The following is a 24,989-nucleotide window of genomic DNA, read 5'->3' on the forward strand; positions in this document are numbered from 1 at the left end:
CGAATGGCCTTCTTCTGCACTGCAGGGATTCTATGAATCAAAGGAGGAAGGTATAGTGCAGGTTTACAGGTGTTCTTTACATATGAGCCCCATTCAGTAATGTAATGGTGGAGTCAGCTACTTTCTGTCTGGCTCACTATCAGAATTGGTGAGCATATTTAATGAGCTGAACAGCGCAAGGTCACACTTGGTTAGCTGTCCCCTCACCGTGCCCCCCTTCCCAGGACAAATTGCTCCTCCTTCCCCGCCCACCAGTGAAAATGACTCCAGAATGGAAGATTCCGGCCACTATTTCAGATCAATCAGCATTATCCAAATGGAGGAGCAGCAGGTCAGTGAGGGACCAGTCCAGCATCATCCAAATGGAGGAGCAGCAGGTCAGTGAAGGACCAGCCCAGCATCATCCAAATGGAGGAGCAGCAGGTCAGTGAGGGACCAGCCCAGCATCATCCAAATGGAGGAGCAGCAGGTCAGTGAGGGACCAGCCCAGCATCATCCAAATGGAGGAGCAGCAGGTCAGTGAGGGACCAGCCCAGCATCATCCAAATGGAGGAGCAGCAGGTCAGTGAGGGACCAGCCCAGCATCATCCAAATGGAGGAGCAGGCTCCTATCGTGATTGGAGGGAGTTCAGTGACGTGCAACAAGCGCGCCGGAAGTGCGGCGCCCGGTGATGACTCGCAGTTTCCTGTATCTCCCTCAAACCCTTACACTCCCCCCACCCCCCGGGTTTGGTTGGTCCGCTGCTCCTTTTCCGCTCCCTCCGCACCGGGCTGCTCGCGATGCCCAAGAAGAAGACCGGGGCCCGCAAGAAGGCCGAGAGTCGCAAAGAACGGGAGAAGTTGACCCGGGCGGCCAGAGATGTCGTGGATGTGGCCAAGCACCCCTGCAATGCCTCCATGGTGGGTAAAGAGCAGCGGGCAGGGGGGGTTGTCCACCTGCCCTGGCTCAGTGAGCTGCAGCAGGGCCCAGGCTTCGCACAGCCTCACACACTGCCCCCCACTCCCTTCATTCCAACCTCGCAGTCACTTACTCTGACTCGAGATTTTGGACCAAAACCCATTCCCGGACCATCGGAGTGTTTCCATTGATTTGACTGGTGGGATTAATTTCCCTTTCACTGGGCCTTCCTGAGTGTTGGCCTGTGTTAATTAGTATCGGCAGTGATTGCCACCGTTATACGTGGACAGTTACCTCCAGTGTTGCCACAGTCATACTCCTACTCTTATAATTCTGGCCAGCCTCCCACCTTACTCCCTCTCTCAACTTGAGCTCACTAGAGCATTGCTACCTGGATCCTAAGTTGCACCAAGTCCTGTTCATCAACCTCTGCCCCTGTGCTTTTTAACACCGTAAGAGTTTTAACACCAGGTTAAAGTCCAACGGGTTTATTTGGTAGCAAATACCATTAGCTTTCGGAGCACTGCTCCTTCGTCAGATGGAGTGGATATCTGCCAAATGGAGGAGCTTTTTGACTGTGCTTTTTGACATACATTTGCCCCTGTTCCAGCAATGTCTCGATTTACAAGATTCTTATCCTTGTTTTCAAATCTGTCCATGCCCTTGTCTCTCGCTCTCTAACATCCTCTGAGAGCTCTGTGCTCCTCCAATTCCACCCTCTTGTACGTTCCTAATTTTCATCCTGCCACTATTGACAACTGTGTTTTCAGGTACCTAGGCCCTAAGCTCTGGATTTCACATAGAATCCCTACAGTGCAGAAAGAAGCCATTTGGCCCATCAAGCCTGCACCGACAACAATCCCACCCAGCCCCTATCCCCGTAACCCCACGTTTTTACCCTGCTAATCTCCCTGACATCAAGGGTCAATTTAGCACGACCAATCCATCTGACTTGCACACCTTTTGAACTGTGGGAGGAAACCAGAGCGTCCGGAGAAAACCCATCAGACACGGTGAGAACATGCAGACTCCGCACAGTCACCCGAGGCCGGAATTGAACCCGGGTCCCTGGTGCTGTGAGGCAGCAGTGCTAACCACTGTGCCACTGGACTGCCCTTAGAATCCCTACAGTACAGAAGGAGGCCATTTGGTCCATTGAGTCTGTACTGACCACAATCCCACCCAGACCATATTCCCATAAACCTCGTTTACTCTGCTAACCTCGTGACACGGGTCAATTTAGCATGGTCATTCAACCTAACCTCCATATCTTTCGACTGTGGGAGGAAACCCGAGCACCCAGAGGAAACCCACGGAGAGAAAGTGCAAACTCCACACTGACAGTGACCCAAGCCAGGAATTGAACCTGGGTTTCTGGCACTGTGAGGCAGCAGTGCTAACCATTGCCACTGTACTGCCCCTAAATTTCCACCTCTCCCCTTGAAGCACCTTTTACCATTCTTTTGGTCACACAGCCATATATCTTCTTACGTTGTCAAATCATGTTTGCTAATGTTGTGTCTTAGAATGTTTTACAATGTAAAAAGTGTTTTATATAGGTAAGTTGTCAGAAAATAAATTTGGAGATTGCAAGATATACAGGTTGACAACAAAGGACCAACTATGTGAAACAGTTGACTGCTGCTGGGATAGAAACCTGCTGATTTTCTGTTATCACTTTTATGTTTGTAATTTTATTAGAGGATGCTTTTTTATTTGTTAGTGGGATGTGAGCATTGCTGGCTTACCAGCATTTGTTGCCCATCCTAATTGCGGAGGCATGGTGGCAGAGTGGTTAGCACTATTGCCTCACAATGCCAGGGACCTGGGTTCAATTCCGGTCTTGGTGACTGTCTGTATGGAGTTGCAAGTTCTCCCTGTGTCTTCATGGGTTTCCTCTTGGTGCTCCAGTTTCTTCCCACAGTCCAAAGGTGTGCAGGATAGGTGCGTTGGCCACGGTAAATTGCCACTTAGTATCCAAAGATATGTAGGTTAGATGGGTTCGCCATGGTACACGAGTGGGGTAACAGGGATAGGGCGGCGTAGTGGGCCCTGGTGAGATACTCTGTCAGTGAGTCGGTGCAGACTCATTGGGCTGAATCGCCTCCTGCTGCACTGTAGGGATTCTATGCCCTTAAGGTCGTGAACTGCTGCAGTTCATTTCATGTTGGAACCCTGTAGAGCTGTAGGAAGGGAGTTCCAGCATTTTGACCCAACGCTAGTGAAGGAATGATGGTATAGTTCCAAGTCAGGGGTACTGACTTTTATATTGGCCTAGAATCTTCTGCAATAGTGAGATCCAAAAGCATATGCCATGAATGTTGTTGTTTTACAAACAGATCTTACAATTACAAACTTAATACTCAATTTCCTGGATTTCTAATTACACTATGCCACAGTGAACATAGCACTGAATCCAAAGCAATGCAGCCAAAAGCCAATTACTTTTGATGTTTTAAACTGACAAGGACAGTTTCCAAAGGGCACTGCAGGTACATGTTAAATTGTTATTCTTTCATCAGCCTGGACTATATATAATTCACATCCATAAATCTCTTGTTTTAATATTGCTGGATTCTGAATGCCTTAAAACAATAATGATTAGCATTCAGATTCCAGCTGGAGCAGATTTGTGGCACTTGATTGTTGGAATTAACTGTCCATACGTTTCTAAAATGTGTTACAGTGCCAGGTGCCTTGCTGTCCTCAATGAGTGTGTTGATTTATTATTTTGGAAATCAAACACTTTTTTTCTTGCCAGGCACAGTTTCCACCATCTGATCTCCATGTGATTGGGTAATCCCAATGTCTTCTGCTTCTCTCTTAAACAAGTTGTTACTTCTCTGGGTTGGCTCTGGATAGTGTCTCATTCAGTAGATGAGGACCTGAAAAAGAGGCAGGAGGATGGAAAGAAGTTATGTACTCCTATTGGAGAGGCATCAAAATCAAATACTATCGAAGGACTGCCTCCTTTTAGAAAGAGAAGGCTTCACTTAGAACATAGAACATTACAGCGCAGTACAGGCCCTTCGGCCCTCGATGATGCGCCGATCAGTGGTACCAATCTAAAGCCCCTCTAATCTACACTATTCCAATATCATCCATATTTTTGTCCAATAACCACTTGAACGCTCTCAACGTTGACGAGTCCACCACTGCTGCAGGCAGGGCATTCCACGCCCTTACTACTCTCTGAGTAAAGAACCTACCTCTAACATCTGTCCTATATCTCTCACCCCTCAATTTAAAGCTATGTCCCCTCGTGCTAGCCAACACCATCCGAGGAAAAAGACTCTCACTATCCACCCTATCTAATCCTCTGATTATCTTGTATGCCTCTATTAAGTCACCTCTTAACCTTCTCTCTAATGAAAACAACCTCAAGCCCCTCAGCCTTTCCTCATACGATTTTCCCACCATACCAGGCAACATTCTGGTAAATCTCCTCTGCACCCTTTCCAACACTTCCACATCTTTCCTATAATACGGCGACCAGAACTGTACGCAATACTACAAATGCGGCCGCACCAGAGTTTTGTACAGTTGCAGCATGACCTCCTGGCTCCGAAACTCAATCCCTCTACCAATAAAAGCTAACACACCGTACGCCTTCTTAACAACCCTATCAACCTGGGTGCCAACTTTCAGGGATCTATGCACGTGGACACCCAGATCCCTCTGTTCATCCACACTACCAAGTATCTTACCATTAGCCCAGTACTCTGTATTCCTGTTACTCCTTCCAAAGTGAATCACCTCACACTTTTCCGCATTAAACTCCATTTGCCACCTCTCAGCCCAGCTCTGCAGCTTATCTGTGTCCCTCTGTAACCTGCCACTTCCCTCCGCACTGTCTACAACTCCACCGACTTTAGTGTCATCCGCAAATTTATTAATCCATCCTTCCACGCCCTCATCCAAGTCATTAATAAAAATGACAAACAGCAGTGGCCCCAAAACAGATCCTTGCGGTACACCACTAGTAACTGAACTCCAGGATGAATATTTTCCATCAACCACCACCCTTTGTTTTCTTACAGCTAGCCAATTCCTGATCCAAACCACTAAATCACCCTCAATCCCATGTGTCCGTATTTTCTGCAAAAGCTTACCATGGGGAACCTTATCAAACACTTTGCTGAAATCCATATACACCACATCAACCGCATTACCCTCATCCACCTCTTTGGTCACCTTCTCAAAGAACTCAATAAGGTTTGTGAGGCACGACCTACCCTTCACAAAACCGTGCTGACTATCCCTAATCAAATTATTCCTTTCTAGGTGATTATAAATCCTATCTCTTATAATCCTTTCCAATACTTTGCCCACAACAGAAGTAAGGCTCACCGGTCTATAATTACCAGGGTTGTCCCTACTCCCCTTCTTGAACAAGGGGACAACATTTGCTATCCTCCAGTCTTCTGGCACTGTTCCTGTAGACAATGACGACACAAAGATCAAAGCCAAAGGCTCTGCAATCTCCTCTCTAGCCTCCCAGAGAATCCTAGGATAAATCCCATCCGGCCCAGGGGACTTATCTATTTTTACCCTTTCCAGAATTGCTAACACCTCCTCCTTATGAACGTCAATCCCATCCAGTCCAACAGCCTGCATCTCAGTACTCCTCTCAACAACACTGTCCCTCTCCAGTGTGAATACCGACGAAAAATATTCATTTAGTGCCTCTCCTATCTCTTCAGACTCCACGCACAACTTCCCACTCCTGTCCTTGACTGGCCCTAATCTTACCCTAGTCATTCTTTTACTCCTGACGTACCTATAGAAAGCTTTAGGGTTTTCCTTGATCCTACCCGCCAAAGACTTCTCATGTCCCCTCCTGGCTCTTCTTAACTCTTTCTTTAGGTCCTTCTTGGCTAACTTGTAACTCTCAAACGCCCTAACTGAGCCTTCACGTCTCATCTTAATATAAGTCTCCTTCTTCCTCTTCACAAGAGATTCAACCTCCTTAGTAAACCACGGTTCCCTCACACGTCTGCTTCCTCCCTGCCTGACAGGTACATATTTATCAAGGACGCGTAGTAGCTGTTCCTTGAACAAGTTCCACATTACAATTGTGCCCATTCCCTGCAGTTTCCTTCCCCAACCTATGCCAGCTAAATCTCGCCTAATCGCATCATAATTTCCTTTCCCCCAGCTATAACTCTTGCCCTTTGGTATATACCTATCCTTTTCCATTGCTAAAGTAAACGTAATCGAATTGTGGTCACTGTCACCAAAGTACTCACCTACCTCCAAGTCTAACACCTGGCCTGGTTCATTACCCAGTACCAAATCCAATGTGGCCTCGCCTCTTGTTGATCTATCTACATACTGCGTCAGGAAGCCTTCCTGCACACACTGGACAAAAACCGACCCCTCTAAAGTACTCAAACTATAGCCTTTCCAGTCAATATTTGTAAAGTTAAAGTCCCCCAGTACAACTACCCTGTTACTTTCACTCCTATCCAGAATCATCTTTGCAATCTTTTCCTCTACATCTCTGGAACTTTTCGGAGGTCTATAAAAAACTCCAACAGGGTGACCTCTCCTTTCCTGTTTCTAACCTCAGCCCAAACTACCTCAGTAGATGAGTCCTCATCAAACGTCCTTTCTGCCACCGTAATACTGTCCTTGACTAACAATGCCACACCTCCCCCTCTTTTACCACCTTCCCTGCACTTACTGAAACATCTAAACCCCGGAACCTGCAACAACCATTCCTGTCCCTGCTCTGCCTTACATTCCCATCCCTTTTCCTACCTATGTCTTGAGTGCCTATGTGAACCACAACTTGGGTTCACAACTTAGTAACCAATTAGTTGTAAATTATTCAAGGAGCCGCTTGCAAGATAAGATGTTAAAATTCAAATAATTATTTATAATAAACTTGATAAATCTCACTGTTGTCAGATTACCAGTGCTATTATTTTTCAGTGTGAGTGACATTAGTGAGAAGCAAGTGGCAATTAAGGAAATTTGCAATCTCTGTTGTTTTTTGTGGGGGCAGTGCTATGATGATAAATTTCTCACTGTTTTGGCGAGAGTGTTAGTGCAGGGATGCAAATGGTCCAGGAAATTATAGCACAAATCACTTAGAAATTCTCCAAGAATTTGGAAATTGTACAAGTCACTTAGGAGCTCTCCAGGAACATGGAAATCATTGCATATGTCATTTAGGGACTTCCCAGTGAATTCTGGGCTATTGTCATATTGTCACAAGACATGGTTTTTATGTAGCCACTAGGCTTTGATCATGTTGCAAACATCAGATTTATAAAAGTCACCGTGGATCTTTTAGAGCTTTGTAAAGATGTATCAGATGCTGTGCATGGCTATCAAATATGACTAGGAATTGTGTCTGCACCTTTTAAAATGTCCTAATCATTAAATAGAAGTTAGTGGATAGCACTGAGCGATGCAATCTATTCACTGATCAAATCATGTGAACAGAGCACCCCCTACTGCACCAGCATGGCATTTTTTCCAGTTCCCACATTGGCTATCATGTGGTCTGGGAGTGAGGTTGCTCATTATTGACAATTTAATGCTATAGACCTTTGCCCACTAGGATGTATTGGGAAATCTTGAACCCACTTCATATAGGAGCCTTATGGTCAGTGAAGACTGATGCAACCAGGCTTGTCTGAACTGAACCCAGGTTTTGAAAGTGAAATCCTATCTCTTGTAGGAAATGTCTTAATTCACTGTTGAATATGAGTGCACAGTTCAAGAGCAGTTGTCGTTGAACCTACAAATATTAGAGTTTTTTGAGAAACGAATTACTTTAACCACAGGTTTTTTAAAAAGTATTTGGTAATGCAGAAAATTGTGACAGACAGATTCAATGCTTTTTAGAAACTCATTCTCAAGGCCTGGCTGTTATTGGCACAGCCAGCATTTATTGCTTGTTCCTAGTTTCCAGGGTTTAATAAAACTGAGTGGTTTGCTACCCAGTTCAGGAGGTAGTTAAGAGTCAACCATCGTTTCTCTTGAGAATGGAAAAAAAGTTCATTATTAAAATTTCTGAGAGATTTTTAAATTCTGCTCTAATAAAGTTTTCTCTTTTGTTTCCAATAAAAACAGGAATGTGATAAATGCCAAAGGTAAAATATACCAGAACTTAATACTTTGCTTGTTCAATGTTTGTTGATTTAACACTCGACCTCTTTAGTCATAGACAATGACAATGCAATACTATTATCATATTAGCCTGTTGTGTGTGCGCTATGATACTATATTGAAAATTCGCAACCACATATATAGAAAATTAACCTGCTGTCAAGGAACTTTTAAATCTCTGTTTCTGTTAGCTTTCCCGTTTAAAAAGAAAACTTCAGTAACCTCCTAAATCTGGAATCTTTAATTGTTTACATTTATAATACAGATGTAGAAACATAGAAAATAGGAACAGGAGGAGAGCATTTGACCTTTCAAGCCTGTTCTGCCATTTATTGTAATCATGGCTGATCACCCAACTCAATAGCCTTATCCCGCCATCCCCTCCATATCCTTTGATCCCCTTCACCCCAAGTGCTTTTTGAAAAAAATAGGAAATGTTTTGGCCTCAGCTGCTCCCTGTGGTAGCGAATTTCACAGGTTGACCACATTCTAAGTGAAGAAATTTCTCTTCATCTCTGTTCTAAATGGTCAGATTACCAGTGCTATCCTCAAACTGTGACCCCTGGTTCTGGACGCCCCCACCATTGGGAACATCCTTCTTCCATCTATCCTGTCTAGTCCTGTTAAAATTTTACAGGTTTCTATGAGATCCCCCTCATTCTTCTGAACACTAGCAAATCCAATCCTAACCAACTAAATCTCTCCTCATACGTCAATTCTGCCTTCCCCGGAATCTGTTTGGTAAACCTTCTCTGCACTATAGCAAGAACATCCTTCCTCAGATAAGAAGACCAAAACTGTGCGCACTATTCCATAGTGTGGATCAGGGGTTATAGGGAAAAGGCAGGAGAATGGGGATGAGAAAAATATCAGCTATGATTGACTGGTGGAGTTGACTCGATGGGCCGAGTGGCCTAATTCTGCTTGTATGTCTTATGGTCTTCCAGGTGTGGCCTCACCAAGACTATATATAATTGCAGAATGACATCCCTATTCCTGCACTTGAATCCTCTCGCTATGAAGGCCAACATACCATTTGCCTTTTTTACTGCCTGTTGCACCTGCATGTTTATCTTTGGTGACTGGTGTACGAGGACACCCAGGTCCCGTTGCACATTTTCCTCGTAATTTATGGCCATTTAGATAGTAATCTGCCTTCCCATTTTTGCTACCAAAGTGGATAATCTCACATTTATCCAAATTATACTGCATCTGCCATTCATTTACCCACTCACTCAACCTGTCCAAATCGCGCCCAAGGATCTCTGCATTCTCCTCTCAGCTCACCCTCCCACCAGCTTTGTGTTACACTGCCATATGAATTCGAGTGCAATAGATGCTTACCACGTGATCCCCAGGATCTAACTTTACATTTCTTTCCCATGTTCACTCCCCATCGTTGGACAAGACGGCAAAAGAATCGAGCATTTTGTTACTTCTGCAGTTCACTACAAAAGTTACCTATTTGCGCACAGTGTGGTGAGTAGGATTTAGTAAGTTCTTGAATTAGTGGCTTAAGGCAGAGCACACTTGCCACGCCATATATTTAACTGTTTTATCATACTTTGTTTTAAAGTGCTTAGCGATACTGAGATCCTATTTGGTGTGCACAGACAGAAGAGGCCAATTAGATCAATGACCTCAATCTAATCAGATGAGAGTGTTGGGTACATTGACTGTTCCATTGGTGTTGTAGTAAATTGAAGGCCAAAGGCAAGGCTGTTGGGAGTTTGGATATTGTAAGTGTGGGGCATGTTCTATTTTTTAAATGTCACAGAATGAAGTGAGATTAGGAAAGGGTAAGGGGATATGAGGGTTACAAGTGGAGGGGAGGTGATGGCCTAGTGGTATTATTACTAGACTATTAATCCAGAAACTCAGCTAATGTTCTGGGGACCCGGGTTTGAATCCCGCCACAGCAGATGGTGGAATTTGAACTCTTTTAAAAAAAATATGGAATTAAGCATCAACTGATGACCATGAAACCATTGTCAATTGTCGAAAAAACCTATCTGATGCACTAATGTCCTGATGGGAAGGAAATCTGCTGTCTTTACCTGGTCTGGCCTACGTGTGACTTTAGAGCCACAGCAATGTGGTTGACTCTCAAATGCCCTCTGATCAAGGGCAACTAGGGATGGGCAATAAATGTTGGCCAGCCAGCAACACCCATGTCCCACGAATGAATAAAAAAAAGTATGTGAATAGCACATAGATAGGAAATGGCCATATTGATAACCACCATTATGGGGTTAAAAAGCCACAAGAAATGTCAAGTGTTGTGGTGATGTGGATGGGTAGAAGAACCTGTTTGGTGAAACAGGATCATTGAGGACAAGAATAATTAATTGATGGCAAGGGGAGGCATGATCAAGGTTGAAATCAGAGGATGAGGAATCTCTGGGTAAAAGCTAATGGATGTTAGGAGGGAAGTTACCTTGACAGTGAGGAGTTTAAAGAGTGAATTAGGTGCAGAAGGATTGAGATTCCTAACTTATTTCCCCCTCAATATCCCTTATGGATTGGTTCCATCTAGTCTCAGCTTGATCAATCCGAATAGTTATTGTAAAATTAAAATAAACATCAACATTAACACAAATTAATAACTGACAACATTGACACTAATAAGTCATCAAAATTGACAATTTTGAGCACCTGAGTTATTTATCAATATGGAATAGAGATTGAAGTTAAAATTTCACTTGATGAAATACAAGAAAACCACACATTCTGACAGATATTTAAAAATAACTCCGGTAGTAAGAATAATATGATGCCAGATTATTTAAAAAGCGAAATACAGTTCCTTAAACTGGGCTGTTGCTTTTGAGATTAGAAACTACAATGTAACCATTACATTAAAAAAACTTCATTTAAATTAAATCCAGATTCTATGAAGATGGATAATCACCAGATTAAACCTAGTGTGCTGTGGTGCATCAAGCTTCCTGTGAAACAAATCCATTTCAAAGTCCTACTTCATGAATCTTGAATGGTCTCTTTTCTGGTTAGCATGGGACTATTAATTGGATTGGTTTGGCCTGTAAGCAGGGACAGATCAGATGCTGGACTCAGTTCCAAGAGCCCATTGACCTATCCAGCTCCTTATTGAGTTTCTCTAGCACCAGGCTGCATTTATGTGCTCCCCTCTCTGGTTGTGAGATCCTTGAAGTCTCCAAGAGCACCTCCTTTTCCCACCTCTGCCCGCTGCAGGTCCCTGTGACCTTTCGGGCTCCAATTGGATATGAGTGCTGCATGAAGTCTTTTAATTTGATGGGGAATCAATTCTCGGGAAACTGCAGGCCCTGGTTGAAAAAGAGGCTCTAGAAAGCCAAGTGTAGCAGATCATAGGAGAAAGGCATGAAGAGGGAAATCAGCCGTCCAAGGCTAGAGAGGGGGAAGCCCAATAATTGGGAAGCTGGTTTTTTAAAAAAAATGAGTGGGGGAAAAGCTGGACAGGAAATGGCAAATAAGATAAATTGCTGCTCTTTTTTGTATGTTTTCTGTGTAGAATGCTGGGGATTAGGTTGAGGTAAGATGGAAAAAGTATATGATTCAAAACAAAAGGATTGGCTGGGGGGGAGAGATTAGGTCACTGCTCGGAGGACATTGTTGACAGCCAGCGGGTACAATATATATGGAAGACATGCACAAAAATAGAACCTGTTTGTCATGACATAGGATCCCTACGGTGCTGAAGGAGGCCATTCGGTTTGTATCGATTCTCTGACAGAACATCTTTCTCAAGCCCGCACCCTATCCCCGTAACCTTGTGCATTTAGCATACTAATCCCCCTAACCTACATCTTTGGATACCAAGGGGCAATTTCCCACGGCCAATCCACCTAACTGCACATCTCAGGTGTGTGGGAGGAAACCGGAGCATCTGGTGGAAACCCACACAGACATGGGGAGAATGTGCAAACTCCACACAGACAATCATCCAAGGCCGGAAATGAATCTGGATCCTTGACGTGGTGAGGCAGTAATGCTGACCACTATGCCACCATGTGACCTGTTCCCCATGGTAATCTATTGATGACCAAGCATAGTATATGGTGATGCTCTAAGGTGACACATTCGTCGGAACTACCCATGGACATGGCTATTGTCTTCAAACTGGTGCGAGGCACTTCGGGGCCCAGCGGCATGGAGGAGGCAATATGATCTGGAATGAGATGGATCAGGAGAGATACCATGGAGAAGGTGCCTCAGCCCAGACCCAGAGTATTTAACGAGCAATGTAAGAGAACATTGCTAGTAGCTTAGTTTTTAGCAAAATACTGTAGATGCTAAAAATGTGTGACTAAAACAGAAAATGGTGGAGATACAGATTTGTTAGCATCTGTGGAGTGAGCATATGAGTTTGGTTTGGCTGCAAACCTTGAAGGCCCACCAGCAGCATGGTGGGACAGTGGTTAGCACTGCTGCGTCACAGTGCCAGGGTTCAATCCTGGCCTCGGGACTGTACAGTCTGTACATTCTCCCTGTGTCTGGATGCTCCGGTTTCTTCCCACAGTCCAAAGATGTGAGGGTTAGATTGATTGTCCATGCTGTTGCCCCTTAGTATCAGGGGGATTAACATAGTAAATACGTGGGGTTACAGGGATAGGGCCTGGGTGGGATTGTTGTCAATGCAGGCTCGATGGGCCAAATGGCGGCCTCCTGCACTGTAGGGATTCTATGATTCTGTGATTTAGTTTAGTCTGTTGCAGTTACTTCATACAGGAACGATGTGTTTCCTTTTTGTAAGTTGCATATTTCTGTCCTCTAGGTAAAACAAAATGTATGCTGAAGAGCTCCGACTGTGTTGTTAAGCACCCTGGTGTCTACAGTACAGGGCTTGCCATGGTGGTGAGTATTTACTTGGCTTTTCTGCATCTGTGTAATTGGTGGAATTTTCCTTTAGGGCATTTTTGTGGCTGGGATTTGACACTCACTCGCAGTGCACCTACTTTGCTTGTATTTTGTACTTTTCTTGAGCATCAGAAATTTGGAGTACATCTTGACACAATTATTTTCATCATTTAAGTTTAACCAGTTTGCTATGAATCACTTATTGAATTTACAGTGCAGGCTTTAAATTAGTCCAATGTTAAAGATTGCCAGGAAAAAGAATCTAGTTCAGTTTCAGAAATAGTTGGGCAAGATTGTTTGTGTGTGCGTATTATTGCTGCTAATTACAAGTTTTGTTTCTCACATTGTGATAACCTGTAGAAATTTGTCTTATTGTGCCTGATGAGAACAATATTGAAAAATGTATTTTTTAAAACGTTCTTTGCTAGTATTTGTGAACTATAAACACCAGGTACATGAAACTAAAGTTTAATCTGCTTAAAATGTGAGTAGCCAGGAAGAAAATCTTTTTTTTCCTTTCTTCTCTTAGGGAGCAGTTTGTGACTTTTGTGAGGCTTGGGTGTGTCATGGGAGGAAGTGTCTGAGCACACATGCCTGTAGCTGTCCCCTTGCTGACGTTGATTGTATTGAATGTGAGCGAGGTGTATGGGACCATGGTAAGGATTATCTTGAATTACCTCTTTCAGGAAGACTAAAGAATTTTATACTGGACAATCAGTATACACAATTGATGACATAGTCATGCAATATGATTTTGCAATATGGCTTGATGGTAATAAAGTTAAGATTGATAGTAACCAACAAGAGTATGATGTAAATTGTATTCCATGTCTCCCTATCTATCTCGATTACAATTCAGGTAGTTCTTTAAAAAATAAAAGTTAATATTAAATTGAAATGGAAATTAAATTGGTGCAGTCTATTGACTGTATTTCAGGTGAATAAACATTTATTGAATTAAGCAACAGGATACATTCTGATGTTTCATAGCTGTTTTATTTACCAAGGTGTTACCAGTGATCTGTTCAATCTAACTGGCCTATTTTCTGCCCACATTACTCTTACTATATAAGTCGTAATTTTCTCTATCATTTTTAACAACAGCTATACTGTTAAATAGCTCTGGAAACACTAGCGAAAGGAATGCTCGTTAACACTTGCCTGCCACATTGTAAGGGGGATGCAGTTCAGCCTGTCCCACTCCTTGTTCTCCTGCAGAACCTGTTGTAATGTCTCTGCCTCCAACCAATATTAAATGCAAGTAAAATCTTTCAGCTACAAAAAACTTTCATGCGGATGTTCCCTGAAACATCAGCTGGAAGTCACAAGGCCTTTATTTTACTGCCATTGCGAAACTTTAATGTGTCTTGCAGCCATCCAAACCTGCCCCTCCCATCCTTGTAGCCCAGCCTCAGTTGACTGCGGTCTATCTGCTCTCCACTGTCTCCGGCTAAAGCAAAGATAAATTGGGCCCTGCTGCTGGCATAGTTTTCTGCTGGTTTCCCTTTCTTTCTGAACTTCCACATTTGTTTGTGCTTCCATTGACTTTTGCCCAGTTTTATTGTCACTGATATTTTACAAATGGGTCCTTGGAATCTTTTGGCCCCATTTTCTTACAGTCATTCCCATTCCTTTAAAAAACAATCCCAGCTCCCTTATGGACTCTACAACAGATTCTCTGCCAATTGCATTTAAAAACTCACGGGCTGTTCTTAACAATCTTAAGAGCAAATTTGACTCTGCCCATGTGTTTTCTTGGTTCCACTTCCTCTTTGAGGACATTGGCAGAGAATGGGTGACCCCACATCTTTCCAGCACCCCTACCCCTCCCCCTGGTCTTTGGCCCAGTTATCCTCCAGCCCTTTAACCCTTATCCTGAAAACCAGACTTGATTTGGATTCAACCGAGTTGAATATCGACAAGAAAACAACATGTCTATACCGGCATATCAGCTACGACTCTCGCCAACTTTTACAGATGCACCATAGAAAGCATTCTGTCTGGTTGTATCACAGCTTGGTACGGTTCCTGCTCTGCCCAAGACCGCAATAAACTATAAAAGGTCGTGAATGTAGCCCAATCCATCACGCAAACCAGCCTCCCATTCATTGACTCTGTCTACCTTTCCCACTGCCTCGGAAAAGCCGTCAGCATAATTAAGGACCCCACCCACCCCGGACATTCTCTCTTTCACCTTCCTCCGTCAGGAAAAAGATACAAAAGTCTGAGGTTACGTTCTAATCGACTCAAGAAGAGCTTCTTCCCTGCTGCCATCAGACTTTTGAATGGACATACCTTGCATTAAGTTGATCTTTCTCTACAACCTAGCTATGACTGTAACACTACGTTCTGCACTCTCTTGTTTTCTTCTCTATGAACGGTATGCTTTGTATAGCAAGAAACGATACTTTTCACTGTATGCTAATACATGTGACAATAATAAATCAAATCAAATATATACCATACATATAAAACCCCCTAGAAATAATTAGTATAATGCACCACTAAATACACCGTAGCACTATTTATAAATGTGGGGTCAGCCGACTCAGTTGGCTGGACGGCTGGTTCATAATGTGAAGCAATGCCAACAGCGTGGGTTCAATTTATAAATGTACAAAACTACAGCAGTGTATTGTGCCATTGATGTCTGAGCTTCTGGGTTGCTGTGGAATGCCTGGGAAATCTGTGAGGAACTTGTTTCTGTGAAGGGTCCTGTCCTTGCTGACCTATATTGCCACCCAGTCAAAGATCTGATTTTACAATTCTCATCCTTGTTTTCAAACCCCCACATCCCATGGCCTTTCCCGCTTCCTGTCTCCAATCTCTTTCAGCCCCACAACCCTCCAAGTGGTTGACACTTAAATGGAGCAGCAACCCAAAGCTCCCCAAGCATGTTAAGCAAAGATTGGCCCCTTTATAAGTTGCTGTGAAGGGGCTGGGCACCCCAAAATGTTGATGGGAATTATGTTGTATTGAGGTGCAAGACTTTTGTTGCTTCCATTGCGAAACTAATTCTTCACAAATGAGCATTGCGGCAACATTTTAAAATTGTTTTCATGGTATATGTGTAGCATTTGCAGGTTAGATCTTCTGTAACATTTTACGTGCAATAGTTCGTTCTTTTGATTAAATAATACTTGTGACAAACTGGTCTTGTATAACACCAGACTATTAATCCACAGTGCCATCTATTGACTGTATTAACAATCTACAGCAGGATAACATTTTAATACAAATAGCAGCCTCCTGCATCAGGAAACCACTACTACAAACTCCACACACTCGCCCGAGGCCAGAATTGAACTCGTGTCCCTAGCACTGTGAGGCAGCAGTGCTGTCCACTAGGATTGCCTTTTATAACCTCTGCAACTTCACTCCGGTCTCTGCTTATCTGGTGCTGAAACGCTCATTCTCAGCTTCATTACCTCTAGATTTGGCTATGGCTGGTCCTGGCTGGTCTCCCAATTCTACCCTACGTAAACTTGAGGTCGTCCAAAACTCTGCCCATGTCTTGACCGGCACCAAATCCCATTTCCCTGTCCTTGCTGACCTATATTGCCACCCAGTCAAACAAAGACCTGATTTTACAATTCTCATCCTTGTTTTCAGACCCCCACATCCCATGGCCTTTCCCGCTTCCTGTTTCCAATCTCTTTCAGCCCCACAACCCTCCAAGTGGTTGACACTTAAATGGAGCAGCAAAGCATCCAGTTCAAAGGCAATTAGGAATGGGCAAAATTAGCGCTCCTCTAATTCTGGCCTCTTGTGCTCCACAATTGGTGGCTGTGCCTTCAGTTTTCCAGACCCTAAACCGTAGAATACCTTCCCTATACCTCGGCACCTATCTACTTTTCTTTCTTCCTTTAAGACCTACCTCTTTGACCAAGCTGCTGGTCATTTACCCTAATATCATCTCCTGTGGCTTGGTGTTATACTTTGTTTTATAATGTTCTGGTGAAGCACTTTGGGACACTTATTTGTGTAGTGCCTTTGATGTAATAAAAGGTTGAGCTGCAAAAGCTTGAATGATGTTGTATGAAGTAGATTGTCTTGCAGCATGCTCCTTATACTTAGCTGATTAGTTTACTATCATTGAGCATATTTTTCTCCTGTACATTTAATGAGTTCTGTACACATCCATACATGTTGCTATTTGTTTCACAAACTGTTGGCTGGCACCTATTTAATCAACTGCAGTAAAGTAGGTGGTTTTGTTCCGTTTTAAGGGATACATTAATTAACATAATAAGTACATCAAGTAATATTATGTGGGTTATACTAATTGCTTAGTGCATGAATTGATATTGTGCCTAGCCAGATGAAGTGGAAGGTCTTGTTTGCTAATTCTTGTCTCAGTAATAGCTGCTTAGGCAAGTTACCTCTGCCAGTCAGGCAGTTCAGCTGCCAATGCACAAAAGAGTTTACAATTCAACTGTGGAGGACGTGACCATGCAGCCTGACTGTAACCCTTTACTCACCCAAAGTCTACACACAAATACTTTACTGGATGAGTGCCTAGATAGTGATTAGGAGTAGAAACCCTGGCTGATTTTTCTATCCCATTACAAATTGTAATGAAGAGCACCTAGGGGTGCTCCTGCAGATCACACGTATACATTTGCAACTCCGAAAAATGTTTCCCTCAATTTATTCTATGGAAGCGCTATATCATGGTGCAGGAAGTCTTCAATTTCCCAGCATCAACATTGCTTGCCTTGGTCACCATAGTCACCCAGCAAACTAAACATGGTGGAGAGTGAGCATGAAATTGGCTATGAAATTGTAAAATGATTTATGTGAGACCAGAGAGGACTAAGCATTAAAGCTTTTAAAAATAAAAGTTTTTAAAAATAAAAGTTTTTTAAAAATAGTAAACAAAAACATTTCCAGATTGTCCAAATCTTGGCCTGAGATTTTAATTTTACACCTGAAATGGGTTTCAACTGAATTCCTTGAAGTTGTCTCTCGCAACAGTTGTGAAAATCAATGCACCATAAAATCATTGTTCTCTGCCTAGGTTAAATATTGTAATGTTTCCGAGGAAGTTGCTCTATTGACAGGGACATTTCCTGTATCTCAATTTATTGTTGTCTTTACAGGAGGGAGGCTGTTCCGATGTTCTTTCTGCCACAACTTCCTGTGTGAAGATGATCAGTTTGAACACCAAGCCAGCTGCCAAGTCTTGGATTCTGAAACTTATAAGTGTGAGTCACTTTTGATGTATCTGATGCAGACTTTTCTTATAAAACCCCAAGATTTAACTATGAATTTGTTGTTTTTCTTAAAGTTGCTCTTTATTTGCACTTGGCGCTGGTGTGGTGGTATTGCCACTGGACTAGTAATCCAGAGACCCAGGGTAATACTCTGGAGACCTGGGTTTGAATCCCACCATGGCAGATGGTGAAATTTGAATTCAGTAAAAATAAATCTGGAATTAAGAGTCTAATGACCATGAAACCATTGTCAATTGTTGTAATCACCCATTTGGTTCATTAATGTCATTATAGGGAAGGAAATCTGCCACCCTTACCTGGGCTGACATGCATGCGACTCCAGACCCACAGCAAGGTGGTTGACACTTAAATGGACTAGCAAATCACCCAGTTCAAAGGCAATTGGGGATGGGCCATAAATGATGGCCTAGTTAATGATGCCCACATTCCCTGAACGAATAAAAAAAATTAGTGGCTGTCCAATGACATGTTTTGACAGCATGTATCCAAAGTACTATAGTATCAATTTAACATTTGGAATAGGATTAGAGTCCTGCAGGGATTGATTGATTGTTGCCTGGCCGTAATCAAATGATTTTGGGGCATCCCCTACCTAGGGGTGCTCCTGCAGAACACACGTATACATTTGCAACTCCAAAAAATGTTTCTCTCAATTTATTCTATGGAAGCGCTACATCATGGTGCAGGAAGTCTTCCATTTCCCAGCATCAACATTGCTTGCCTTGGTCACCATAGTCACCCAGCAAACTAAACATGGTGGAGAGTGAGCATGAAATTGGCTATGAAATTGTAAAATGATTTATGTGAAACCAGAGAGGACTAAGTTTAAAGTTTATTTATTAGTGTCACAAGTAGGCTTACATTAATACTACAATCAAGTTACTGTGAAAATCCCTTAATCGCCACACTCCGGTACCTGTCCGGGTACATTGAGGGAGAATTTAGCATGGTTAGTGCACCTAACCAGCACACCTTTTGGACTGTGGGAGGGAACCAGAGCACCCGGAGGAAACTCACGCAGTCATGGGGAGAACGTGCAGACTCCGCACAGATAGTGATCTAAGCCAGGAATCGAACCCTGGTCCCTAGCGCTGTGAGGCAGCAGTGCTAACCACTGTACACTGTGACTAGATCAGTTACTGGTTCAATTGATGATTTGTTTATTACTATGTTTCTACCTTACTGATGAGAACATAATTTCTTTGCAGGCATCTCCTGTAATCGCCTGGGACAACATTCCTGCCTACGTTGTAAGGTGAAACTAACTGCCCTTAAACAAGTTTTCTCTATTCCATTTTTGAGATTTGGACTCCACAAAATATGCTAATTAAATTCATGCTCTGTAATAAGTGGGCATGCCGATTGTGTTTTCCAAGTGGAAAGTTCAACTGAAATACAAATCCTTCTAATTTTAATGCTACACTTTCATTAGTGACTTCTGTTGAATGACAGTTGCACTTTTTTTATTCTCCTCTCTTCCCCATCCCTGCAGGCCTGCTTTTGTGACGATCATGTTCGCAGCAAGATCTTCAAACAGGAAAAGGGGAAAGTGCCACCTTGTCCTAAATGTGGTCATGAAACACAGGAGACGAAAGATTTATGCATGTCCAGTAAGTTTGATTGTGATGGTTTCACCTGTTTATCAATCTGTGTGTCTTTAAACAATGACTCTCAACTTCCTCAGATGCAGGGGGGGTTAGGTCAGAGGGATGGGGTGAGGGCAGGAGGGGGGTGCGGGGTTGAGGGGGATCCACTGGGAGGCATGTGAGAGGCTGGGTCTGGGTGTTTAAATAGTTACTCTGGAGTTGGAAATGATTTTTTCCTTTTAACTCTTTCAGTGTAACTATCTAGGTAAAACTGGCAGAACCGTCCGAAGCTAGGGATTTAAATTGTTTCTATTGGATGGTTCCTAGCCCAGCGCAATTGTCTAGAGGAAGTTAGCCCTTCTGGGCAATTGCCAGGTAAACTCTTAAGTGGGAACTTATGGGCCAATATATCTCAAAAATTAATACATGGATTCCAATGAAACTTGGTACACAATACGACCCAAGGAATAACTGATTAGTTTATGGCGAGGATATGGGTCTAGATCTTGGAATTTCTTTATAGGGTCCATTAACATTGGGGCAAATTGGCTTGTTTATTTAGAATTTCGTGGATTGTCTGCTGATGTGGTGGTATTTATCAGAGTAAAAATATGAGCAGAGCTTTCAGGGCAGATTGTTGGATGTGGATTGGCTTGAACCTTCCTCAGTGAGATGGAAGCTCTTAAGAAAAATATTTTTTTCCCAACTTTGTAGTTACAGAGCATCAACCAGGCAGGGAAACTCTCGATGAAGAGCTGTAATAGTGCTGAGTTAACGCAGTGGGGCAGAAGTATGCACTCAGTGCTCTCTCCACTTGTCAGATATTGGATTGGTCTATTTTTGTCAAAGGTTTGCAATATTTAACATTGCTTAGAAGAAGATCTCATAAACCATGAGGGCATTTTATTATTAAATGGCTGTAGGGTAATATTTACTGTCATGGGACAGTTTATCTCACATATCTGTCCCGCATTGCAGTGTTCAAAATCTCCATCCCCGTTTGCAAATGTCTGCCGGGCTTCTCCTCACCCTACGTATCAGTCAATTTCCTCAGCTTGTCCATCAGTGACAGAGCCTCCAGTTCCTCACTGTGGAATTCCCTTTTGCCTTTTTATATTGTTACCTACCTTCAAGAGCCTCTTGAAAACCTTTGACACTTCCTACCCTCAAACATTTTCCCTTGCTTGGCATTTAGTCTGCAATGTGCCTTTTGGATGCTTCTGCATGTGATATCTTCATTGAACAGTTCAGAACAAAATATAAAGCAACTGAAATAAAAGGTTGCCATTTGAATGTGTTTTTTTCCTATTTAGTATATTAAAGGATGTGGAAAAAAATGTGCATAATACATGTCATTCTGATGATACCTACTTGAAGCAGTTCTATCACTTGAAAAAAGTTACAAGTTTATTTATTAGTCACAAGTAAAGCTTACATTAACACTGCAATGAAGTTACTGTGAAATTCCCCATGTCACCACACTCCGACGCCTGTCGGGTCACTGCACCTAACCAGCACATCTTTCAGACTGTGGGAGGAAACTGGGGCACCCTGGAGGAAACCCGCGTAGACACGGGAGAACGTGCAAACTCCACACAGATAGTGACCCAAGCCGAGAGTCGAACCCGGATCCCTGGGGCTGTGAGGCAGCAGTGCTAACCACCGTGCCAAATATAGCTCTTCAAGAGATTTGGGTTCAATTTCATCCTAGATTGATGGGATTACGTTTTTTTTTTCATCCATATTTTATGGACTTATAGTTTCTGCATGAAATTGTTTTGATATTGTTAAACTGGGTAGTGCGTCTTGAGTCAACCACATAAATTGCTCACATATTAGCATTGTGTTTGAAGCTTTACAAAAAGGCTGCAAGGATGGCTTGTCGAATTAACACAAGATACCAACTGGTGTAGCAGTAGTAGGGAGAATGTGCTTTTCAGGGTATCTCAAGTTGATGGCTGAAGCAGAGGTTTTGTTTTGTGTCTGACTTTGCCATCTTTGATTTGGGAATACCTGATAACAGCTTAGCAGAATGCCCATTCTTGAACCTGTATTTAAGTCTCCAGGAATAGGGTTATGTCCAATACACTCAGTTAATTCAGGTATGTCGCTGCAGTAACGCCCCTCAAAAGACAAATATTTTTAGTTTTACCCTCAAGCAGCTCTTGTTTGGAGGGACTGCACAGTTATCATGTGATGCCATGTTTGTTTCTCATATGAAATACAATTAGAAAAGCTCTGTTGAACCACACAATTATTCCATTAGGTTTAAATTTGAGATTATGGGGTCAACCATCTGAGGCCACTGATAGGAGTTATTTAATTTGCAATGTAATAATTGCAACCGCAGGTTGTCCTCGTCTTCCATTATGCAATCAAATGATTCTTCACATTTTAGCATCACAGTTGACTGAAAATGTATGGTTACGGTCTAGTTGTGGGTAACTTTATTTAAATGTAGATCCCACCTCTAAACTGGATGGTGGGACTGAGGAAACGGAGGAAAGAAGAACAGGTATTTTACATGAGGCAATTAAAAAGTTGTAACAATTATGATTGGTTATGCTGGTAGAAATTGCTAATTTAATAGAAACACTGGGTACTGGGAGGATGTATTAACCATTTTTATTATTTTTGCATATTTCAATTGTGCGTCAAACTTATAACTCTCAGCTGTAGCTCAGTTGGTCACACACTTGCCTCTGAGTCTTGACACATTTGATTTGATTTACAAACAGGGGCATCTTGACAAATACATGAATAAGATGGGAATAAACGGATATGGTTCCTGGACGGGCAGCATGGTCGGTGCAGGCTTGGAGGGCCGAAGGGCCTGTTTCTGTGCTGTAATTTTCTTTGAGTCAGAAGCTTGTTTCACATCCCAATGCAATCCCCAGTGTCCTGGCCAATATTTATCCCTCAGTCAGCATCACATTATCTGGTCACAACTGCCCTTTTGTAAGAATTTATATGGCTCCCTTCCCAACCTTAGGACATCCCACAGCACTTTACAGCCAATGCAGTACACTTGAAATGTAGCCACTATTATAATGTGGGCACTAAAGTATTTGCTTTAATATTTGAATGCACGCATCAAACTTAAAAACAAAATTCAGGATGCTCTGCAACGTACATGGGCCTATTTTAACTCTTACTGAATGGTTTTGTGGAGGTTAAAATCCCACTCCATGTCCTTGTGTAATGTTTAAATGATTTGGTTTTATCAAAATATAACAAAAATCTTAAATTGTTAATCAAACGAATTGCCTTTGTGTTTTAGCCCGCTCATTGAAGTTTGGCAGACAGTCTGGTATTGACGATGATGGTCCATCTGGTTATAATGAATACTGGAAAAATCTGGCATCTGGTGGAGGTGGAACATATACTGGTGACGATGATGATGAGTATGGTGAAGATGATGATGAATACGATGAAGAGGAGGATGATGAAACAGAAGAGAAAACTGACAAAGAGGCTGACGATGTCGTTAAGGGTTATAGAGACGAATTTGCTGCTCTAAATCTGGGGCGAACTTACGCAAGTGGTTACGCAGACTATGAAGAATCGTAAGGATGTATCATAGTGGACACTCATTGAGGATGGTGTATTACTTTATATTTTAAAATGTACCTTCACGTGAAGTGTTAATGTAAGATGAATGATTACTTGCAGTGCAAATTTGTATTGGTTTGAAAGCTACATCTCAATAAAAACTTCCTTCAAACCCTTTAAATAAACACCATTTATGAATTCATTTGTGTCCCTTAACTAAAAATGCTTCACTTTTAATTATCCAGACATTTGACATTTATGTCTTTCTGCATTTTAGTTGTTGCTTTCTTATTTATTTTAACCTATATTCCCATCAAGAATGCAATTTATACATGGTCATTGCCGCTGATTATTTGGCTTAATAGGAGCTGTCTAAATAATTAATATTAATTGTGTCATTTTTAAATATTCATTCTTGTGACATGAATGTCTTTATCGCATGGCTCAGTTGTCTATGCGTAGGTGACAGTGAGCCAAGGCCGTTTGGCCCAGCTGGTTATATGACATTGAGTTGGTGGCGGGAAAGCAGACATACTGATGTCCTGGAAGAGCCTTCCTGAGATCTTGCCTCAGCACTCCGATGTATCTGTTTGTAGAGGGTTGTAGTGAGCTGATGATGTTCAAAAGTTTCTGTCAATAAGGTGGTAGCTGTCTGAGGTTCTCTGATAGTTTTGAGAGCAATCAGGAAAGGCTCCCAACATTTTGGGGAACGGGGTTGGAATGCCACTTTGGCGTTGGTGGAGCTTACCACTTTGGCCACATTGGTCTCCAAGCACCACGTGTGGTGGCAACATCTGAGCTGGTGCATGTTGGGTGACATGGGGGCTGGTGATGCCGCATGTTCACAAGGATGGCCTCTTCCTCCAATGCCTTATGGGCTTCTGTACCTTCAGCAATGAGATGAAAGAGAGGGATAAGGGTTAGATCTTAGTGTGAAGGAAATGTTACTGAAAGCTGAGGTTTGTCATGCACACTAGTGTGAGATAAAAGTAAGGAGAAAAATATGTACAAAGAAATGCTGCACAACTCTTCCAGGCCAAATCACCTTGGCCACAGCTTTCACCCTGTCTTTTGAGTGGTAGAGGGTTGTATAGATGCGCTTTTAATTCTTCATTAGCAGCCTTTTGGCACAGTTCAACTGTAGGAACACTTCTACAAAGAATGGAATGTGTAACTGTGAGAAACTTGAGGTTTTCTTCTAAGGAAGTGTCCATAATGATAGAGTACATGGTATACTATATCAGGTGTGAGTTGAAAGGAATAATGCAGGTGTGAGAGTATGAGGAGATACAAGTGTCAGTGTAGTATGGTCACAGACCACGTTAGAGAGCAGGCTGTGGTGGATGGGGAAGGAATGAGGCTGTAGGCACCTTCCAAACCCGTGGCCATTTCCATCTAAAAAGACAAGGGCAGCAGAGGGCATTCTTACCGTGACAACATGTGAAGTCTTTGCTATCTCAGTAATGCACCAAACTCTCAATGATTCATGCTTAGTGCAGGGTATATAAACCGGTGACCACTTTGCGGAACACTTTTGCTCAGTCCACGAGCATGACCTCAACCTTCCTGTTGCATGCCATTTTAACTCAGCATCTTGCTCTCATGCCCACATGTCCATCCTTGGCCTGCTGCTATGCTCCAGTGAAGTCCATGCAAGCTGGAGGAGCAGCACCTCATCTTCCAGTTGGGTACTTTACAACCCTCCAGATTCAATGTTGAGCTTGGCAACTTTAGATT

General features: G+C 42.7%; 1 protein-coding gene across 1 annotated transcript; it reads left to right on the forward strand.

Moving 5' to 3' along the window:
* The first annotated feature begins 697 nt into the window (after window positions 1–697).
* Window positions 698–23,454, forward strand: znf330 (zinc finger protein 330). The gene is made up of 9 exons (XM_078210837.1): window positions 698–900; window positions 7,985–8,004; window positions 9,429–9,499; window positions 12,795–12,874; window positions 13,407–13,533; window positions 17,980–18,084; window positions 19,323–19,369; window positions 19,607–19,724; window positions 22,981–23,454. Exons 1-9 carry the CDS (start codon window positions 781–783, stop codon window positions 23,268–23,270), a joined length of 978 nt encoding a protein of 325 aa, XP_078066963.1. The 5' UTR covers window positions 698–780; the 3' UTR covers window positions 23,271–23,454.
* The last annotated feature ends 1,535 nt before the right edge of the window (window positions 23,455–24,989 follow it).

Source organism: Mustelus asterias, chromosome 1 (assembly GCF_964213995.1).
Source record: "Mustelus asterias chromosome 1, sMusAst1.hap1.1, whole genome shotgun sequence".
Lineage (NCBI taxonomy): Eukaryota > Metazoa > Chordata > Chondrichthyes > Carcharhiniformes > Triakidae > Mustelus > Mustelus asterias.

What these genes read in the sequence shown, in the direction of transcription:
- znf330 (XM_078210837.1), top strand. Translation starts at nt 781, where the DNA reads ATGCCCAAGAAGAAGACCGGGGCCCGCAAGAAGGCCGAGAGTCGCAAA. An exon ending in ACCTATTTGCGCACAGTGTG is followed by an intron (nt 9,500 to 12,794) that starts GTGAGTAGGATT and finishes TCTGTCCTCTAG; the next exon opens with GTAAAACAAAATGTATGCTG. An exon ending in GAAAGATTTATGCATGTCCA is followed by an intron (nt 19,725 to 22,980) that starts GTAAGTTTGATT and finishes TTTGTGTTTTAG; the next exon opens with CCCGCTCATTGAAGTTTGGC.